Below are 7,196 nucleotides of genomic sequence, written 5' to 3' on the forward strand. Positions count from 1 at the left end.
TGAGACATAGTTTTGCTCTTGTTGCCCAGGCTGGAGTGCAGTGGCACGATCTCAGCTCACTGCAACCTCCGCCCCCTGGGTTCAAGCGATTCTCCTGTCTTAACCTCCTGAGTAGCTGGGATTACAGGCACCTGCCACCATGCCAGGCTAATTTTTTTGTATTTTTAGTGGAGATGGGATTTCACCATGTTACCCAGGCTGGCCTCAAACTCCTGGCCTCACGTAATCCGCCTGCCTTGGCCTCCCAAAGTGCTCGGATTACAGGCATGAGCCACTGTGCCCAGCCTTTTTTAAAATTTTATTTTAAAAATATGTAGAGACAGGTTCTCACTATGTTGACCAGGCTGGTCTTGAATGCTTGGCCTCAAGTGATCCTCCCATGTTGGCCTCCCAGAGTGCTGGGGAAAAACATTTTCATCACCCTGAAAGGAAACTGTGTATTAACTAAGCATTTACTCCTCACTCAGCCCTCACCCAGGTAACCACTGATCTGCTTTCTATCTGTATGGATTTACTATACTTCATCTAAATGAAGTCACAAAATATAATCTTATGTGCCCCACTTCTTTCACTTAGCATGTTTCAACTTTTTGGCCATTGTGAATAGTGCTGTTACGAACATTTGTATACGTGTTTTTGTTTGAATACCTATTTTCATTTCTTTGGGGTATATACCTAGGAGTAGAATTGCTGGATCCGATGGTAATCTTATGTTTACTTTTTTTGAAAAACTGCCATTGTGTTTTCAACAGTGACTGCACCATTTTATATTCCTACCAGCAATGTATGAGGGTTTCGTTTTCTCCACATCCTTGTCAATACTTGTTATTTTCTGAGTTTTTTTGTTTTTGTGTTTGATTTTTTGAGATAGGGTCTCACTCTGTTGCCCAGGCTTTGAGTGCTGTGGCGCAATCTCGGCTCACTGCAAACTCCGCCTCCCAGGTTCAAGTGATTAACCTGCCTCAGCCTCCTGAGTAACTGGGATTACAGGTGCCCACCACCGTGCCTGGCTAATTTTTGTATTTTTAGTAGAGACGGGGTTTTACCATGTTGGTCAGGCTGGTCTCGAACACCTAACCTCATGATCCATTCGCCTCAGCCTCTCAGAGTGCTGGGATTACAGGCTTGAGCCACCACACCCGGCCATTTTTGGGGTTTTTTAAATCATAGCCATCCTAGTGAAGTGAGATATCACTACCACGTGATATGATGTCTCTGATATTTCATTGTTGGTTTTTAAAATATATTTATTGTTTGAGACAAGGTCTCTCTCTGTCGCCTAGACTGGAGTGTAGTGGCAGATCACAGCTCACTACAACCTTGCTCTCCTGGGCTCCAGTGGTCCTTCCACACCAGCCTCCCAAATAGCTGGGACCACAGGCATACACCACCATGCCCATGGCTTAATTAACTTTTAATTAAGTTTGAAAAACTTAATTTTTAAAAGTTTTTGCAGGGCTGGGTGCGATGGCTCAAACCTGTAATCCCAGCACTTTGGGAGGCCAAGGCGGGCAGATCACTTGAGGTCAGGAGTTTGAGACTAGCCTGGCCAAGAAGGTGAAACCCCGTCTCTACTAAAAATACAAAAAATTAGCCAGCATGGTGGTGGGCACCTGTAATCCCAGCTACTCGGGAGGCTGAGGCAAGAGAATCGCTTGAACCCAGGAGGTGGAGGTTGCAGTGAGCAAGTTTTTGTAGAGACAGGGTCTCATTATGTTGCCCAGGCTGGTCTTGAATTCCTGGGCTCAAGCAGTCCTCCTGGCTCAGCCTCCCAAAGTGCTGGGATTACAGGCAGGAGCCACCATGCCCAGCCATACTTAAATTTTTGATAGAAACATACACGCAGCCAGCCTTACACATCCACGGGTTCCATATCCATGGATTCAACCAGCCACAGATTGAAAATATTCAGAGACAAATTTGTAAACAAATTACATCTGTACTGAACATGGACAAAATTTATTCTCATCATCATTTTCTAAACAATAACTATCTAGATAGCATTTACATTGTATTCGGTGTTATAAGTAATCTAGAGAAGATTTGAATTATAAAGAAGAGTGTGCATAGGTTATATGCAAATATTATACCATTTTGTATAAGAGACTTGAATATCTGTGGATTTTGATATCCAAGGGAGGTCCTGGAATCAGTCCCCCATGGACTCCAAAAGTTTGTACACCCATCTGCCAAGATGAGTGTGCCTTTTTCTCCACACCTTAAACCCTACCATTGCTATTTTTTTTAGACAGTTTTAAAGGTGAAAATTGATATTTTAATACGCATTTTCAGCTGGGCAGAGTGGGTTACACTTGTAACCCCAACATTTGGAAGGCCGAGATGGGAGGCTCATTTGAGCCCAGGAATTCGAGGTTACAATGAGCTATGTTAATGCCACTGCACTCCAGCCTGGGTGACAGAAAGAGACCCTGTCTCTTAAAAAAAAAACAAAAAGCTGATGGCCTGGCATGGTGGCTGACACCTGTAATCCCAACACTTTGGGAGGCCAAGGCAGGTGGATCACCTGAGGTCAGGAGTTCGAGACCAGCCTGGCCAACATGGCGAAACCCGGTCTCTACTAAAAATACAAAAATTAGCTGGGCGTGGTGGCACACACCTGTAATCCCAGCTACTCAGGAGGCTGAGGTGGGAGAATCGCTTGAACCTGGGAGGTGGAGGTTGCTGTGAACCAAGATTGCACCACTGCACTCCAACCTGGGCAACAGAGTGAGACTCTATCTCAAAAAAAAGAAAAAGAAAAAAAAAGAAAGCAAAAAGGCCAGACACAGTGGCTCATTCCTGTAATCTCAGCACTTTGGGAGGCCATGGGATGCGGATCACCTGAGATCAGGAGTTCAAGACCAGCTTGGACAACATAGTGAAGCCCTGCTTCTACCAAAAATACAAAAATTAGCTGGCTATGGTGGCGGGCACCTGTAAGCCCAGCTACTTGGGAGGCTGAGGCACAAGAATCACTTGAACCCGAGAGGCAGACATTGTGGTGAGCCAAGATCATGCCACTGCACTCCAGCCTGGGCAACAGAGACTCCATCTCAAAAAAAAAAAACAAAACTGCATTTACATTATTACAATTGTATTATTACTATTGTAATCTTTTAGCTTATAGTCACTCAAATATTTGTTGAATGAATGTCCATATCCTTTGCCTGTTTTTCTTTTTTCTTTTTAATTGGCCACAGCAGATGCTACATTTATGTGTGACAAGCGGTGTAACAAGAAACGGTTGTGTGGACGGCATAAATGTAATGAGATATGCTGTGTGGTAAGTGGACTTATTAGGCATAATCGGATTCCATTCATCCAGGGGCTGGGCTTCTGGAAGCCTGAGCCATGTGAAGAATGCAGCCCAGATTTAAAAGTCATAGGTATGGGCCCCTAAGCAGCAGTCAGAGAGCTCTCACAGTCCCCATAACCTCTCTACAAAGAGACAGACTGGGCCTTTTTAGCCTCACCCAGGTCAAAAAGTCAGCTAGTGGCATCTGGTAGCAACACAGAGGAAGAGAAAGAGGAAAGAGAAGGTCTCATACCCCAGAGCCCAAGACCTCTAGATGAGCACACAGTCTTCTGCAGGAGATTGTGTGTTGTCCCAACACAGACTGGACTTAGCAACTTGGGCTTCAGGTTTCATGTACTGCTTAGGTCAGGTCAGTAGGAAAAATTATTATGACATTTTTAAAAAAGATTTTTAAAAATAAAATGTTTATTTAAAGTATTTGCTTTTATGGAGCTAAATAAAGCACTAGCTGGCTATTCGTACTCTGTTATCTCATATACTCTTTTATATATTAAAAAACCAAGATAACATATATGTAATATATGACATGATAACATGTATGTATAAACGTGTATGTATATGTATGTATGTATTAGTCCATTTTCACACTGCCAATAAAGACATACCCAAGACTAGGCAAATTACAAAAGAAAGAGGATTAATGGATCTACAGTTCCAAGTGGCTGGGGAGGCCTCACAATCATGGTGGAAGGCAAGGAGAAGCAAGTCACATCTCACATGGATAGCAGCAGGCAGAGAAAGAGAGTTTGTCCAGGAAACTTGGCCTTATAAAGCCATCAAATCTCATGAGACGTATTCACTATCACGAGAACAGCATGAGAAAAACCTGCCCCCATGATTCAGTTACCTCCCACCAGGTCCCTCCCACAACATATGGGAAGTCGAGATGAGATTTGGGTGGGGACACAGCCAAACTATATCATTCTGCCCCTGGCCCCTCCCAAATTTCATGTCCTCACATTTCAAAACCAATCATGCCTTTCCAACAGTCCCCCAAAGTCTTAACCTATTTCAGCATTAACTCAAAAGTCTACAGTCCAAAGCCTCATCCAAGACAAGGCAAGTCGCTTTGCCTGTGAGCCCGTAAATTCAAAAGCAAATTAGTTACTTCCTAGGTACAACAGGGGTACAGGCATTGGGTATATACAGCCATTCCAAATGGGAGAAGTTGGCCAAAACAAAGGGGTACAGGCCCCATGCAAGTCCGAAATTCAGTGGGGCAGTCAAATCTTTTGTTTTTTTTTTTTTGAGACGAAGTCTTACTCTCTCCGTGATCTCCGCTTACTGCAAGTTCTGCCTCCCGGGTTCACACCATTCTCCTGCCTCAGCCTCCTGAGCAGCTGGGACTGCAGGCGCCCGCCACCATGCCCAGCTAATTTTTTGTATTTTAAGTAGAGACAGGGTTTCACCATCTTAGTCAGGATGGTCTTGATCTCCTGACCTCGTGATCTACCTGCCTCGGCCTCCCAAAGTCCTGGGATTACAGGCGTGAGACACTGTGCCCGGCCGGGCAGTCAAATCTTAAAGCTACAAAATGCTCTCCTTTGACTCCATGTCTTACATCAAGGTCATGCTGATGCAAGAAGTGGGTTCCCATGGTCTTGGACAGCTCCGCCCATGTGACTTTGCAGCATACAGCCCCCTCCCAGCTGCTTTCACAGGCTGGTGTTGAGTGTCTGTGACTTTTCCAGGCACACAGTGCAAGCTATCAGTGGATCTGCCATTCTAGGGTCTGGAGGACAGTGACCCTCTTCTCACAGCTCCACTAGCTGGTGCCCCAGTAGGGACTCCGTGTGGGGGCTGCAACCCCACATTTCCCTTCAGCACTGCCCTAGCAGAGGTTCTCTGTGACAGCCCCACTCCTGCAGCAAACTTCTGCTTGGACATCCAGGTGTTTCCATCCATCTTCTGAAACCTAGGCAGAGGTTTCCAACGTCAGTTATTGATTTCTGTGCACCCAGAGGCGCAACACTACGTGGAAGCTGCCAAGGCTTGGTGCTTGCACTCTAAAGCCATGGCCCAAGCTCTGGGTTGGCCCCTTTCAACCGCAGCTGGAGTGGCTGGGATGCAGGGCACCAAGTCCCTAGGCTGCATACAGCAGAGGGACCCTGGGGCCGGCGCACAAAACCATTTTTTCCTCCTGAGCCTCCAGGCCTGTCATGGGAGGGGCTGCCATGAAGACCTCTGACATGCTTTGGGGACATTTTCTCTATTGTCTCGGGGTGTTACATTTGGCTCCTTATTACTTACGCAAATTTCTGCAGTCAGCTTGAATTTCTTCTCAGAAAATAGGATTTTCTGTCACATTGGCAGGCTGCAAATTTTCCAAACTTTTATGCTTTGTTTCCCTTTTAAAACTGAATGCCTTTAACAGCACCCAAGTCACCTCTTAAATGCTTTGCTACTTAGAAATTTCTTCCACCAGATACCCTTAATCATCTTTCTCAAGTTCAAAGTTCCACAGATCTCTAGGGCAGGAGCAAAATGTTGCCACTCTCTTTGATAAAACAACAAGAGTCACCTTTGCTCCAACTCCCAACAAGTTCCTCATCTCCATCTGAGACCACCTCAGCCTGGACATTATTGTCCATATCATTATCAGCATTTTGGGCAAAGCCATTCAGCAAGTTTCTAAGAAGTTCCAAACTTTCCCACATTCTCCTGTCTTCTTCTGAGCCCTCCAAACTATTCCATCATCTGCCTGTTACCCAGTTCCAAAGTCACTTCCACATTTTCGGGTATCTTTTTAGCAGCACCCCACTCTACTGGTACCAGTTTACTGTGTTAGTCTGTTTTCACACTGCTGATAAAGACATACCCGAGATTGGGCAAGTTACAAAAGAAAGAGGTTTAATGGGCTTACAGTTCCAAGTGGCTGGGGAGGCTTCATAATCATGGTGAGAGGCAAGGAAGAGCAAGTCACGTCTTAACATGGATGGCAGCAGGCAGAGAGAGGCTTATGCAGGGAAACTCGGCCTTATAAAGCCATCAGATCTCAGGAGACTTATTCACTATCATGAGAACAGAATGGGAAAGACTTCCCCCCCATCATTTAGGTAACTCCTACCAGGTCCTTCCCACAACATGTGGAAATTCAAGATAAGATTTGGTTGGAGACACAGCCAAACTGTATCAGTGTGTATATACATAAACAAGATAACACAGTACCAATAGCAAGGTAATACATGTGTATGTATATATATAACATACAAAATTATTTTTAAAATTTATATATTTAAAGTGAAGAGTGATGAATTGTGCAAGTATTATAAACTAGTGTTAGAAGGCTTAAAGACTTCCTCTTATTAAAAAAATTTACAGCCAGGCATGGTGGCTCACACCTGTAATTTGACTTGGAGGCTGAGGTGGGTGGATCTTACTTGATCCAAGGAATTCAAGGTCAGCCTTGGCAACATGGTAAAACCCCATCTCTACCAAAAATACAAAAATGCCCATCTCATAACCCGGTCTCTAAATAAATAAATAGACTTAAATGTAAAAATAAGGCTGGACATGGTGGCTCATGCCTGTAATCCCAGCACTTTGGGAGGCCAAGGCGGGCAGATCTCTTGAGGTCAGGAGTTCCAGACCAGACTGGCCAACGTGGTGAAACCCTGTCTCTGCTAAAAATTTAAAACTCACCTGGACATTGTTGTGGGCACCTGTGATCCCAGCTACTCAGGAAGCTGAGGTAGGAGAATTGCTTGAACCCGGGAGGTGGAGGTTGCAGTGAGCCGAGATCGTACCACCACACTCTAGCCTGGGCAACAGAGTAAGACCCTGTCTCTCTCACACAAAGACACACACACAATGTGAAAATAAAATATATTTTTTTTAAATTTCAAACTGGCTCACTCCTGTAATCCCAGCACTTTGGGAG

General features: G+C 44.8%; 1 protein-coding gene across 1 annotated transcript in view; it reads left to right on the forward strand.

Moving 5' to 3' along the window:
• Window positions 1–7,196, forward strand: part of NFX1 (nuclear transcription factor, X-box binding 1) — an 86,885-nt gene that overhangs the window by 47,664 nt on the left and 32,025 nt on the right. Inside the window, exon 12 of the mRNA XM_011926548.1 lies at window positions 3,204–3,386. Within this exon, the coding sequence (XP_011781938.1) occupies window positions 3,204–3,386 (183 nt within the window). The remainder of the gene's footprint in view (window positions 1–3,203; window positions 3,387–7,196) is intronic.

The sequence above is a fragment of the Colobus angolensis genome, unplaced genomic scaffold (assembly GCF_000951035.1).
Source record: "Colobus angolensis palliatus isolate OR3802 unplaced genomic scaffold, Cang.pa_1.0 Scaffold690, whole genome shotgun sequence".
Taxonomy (NCBI): domain Eukaryota; kingdom Metazoa; phylum Chordata; class Mammalia; order Primates; family Cercopithecidae; genus Colobus; species Colobus angolensis.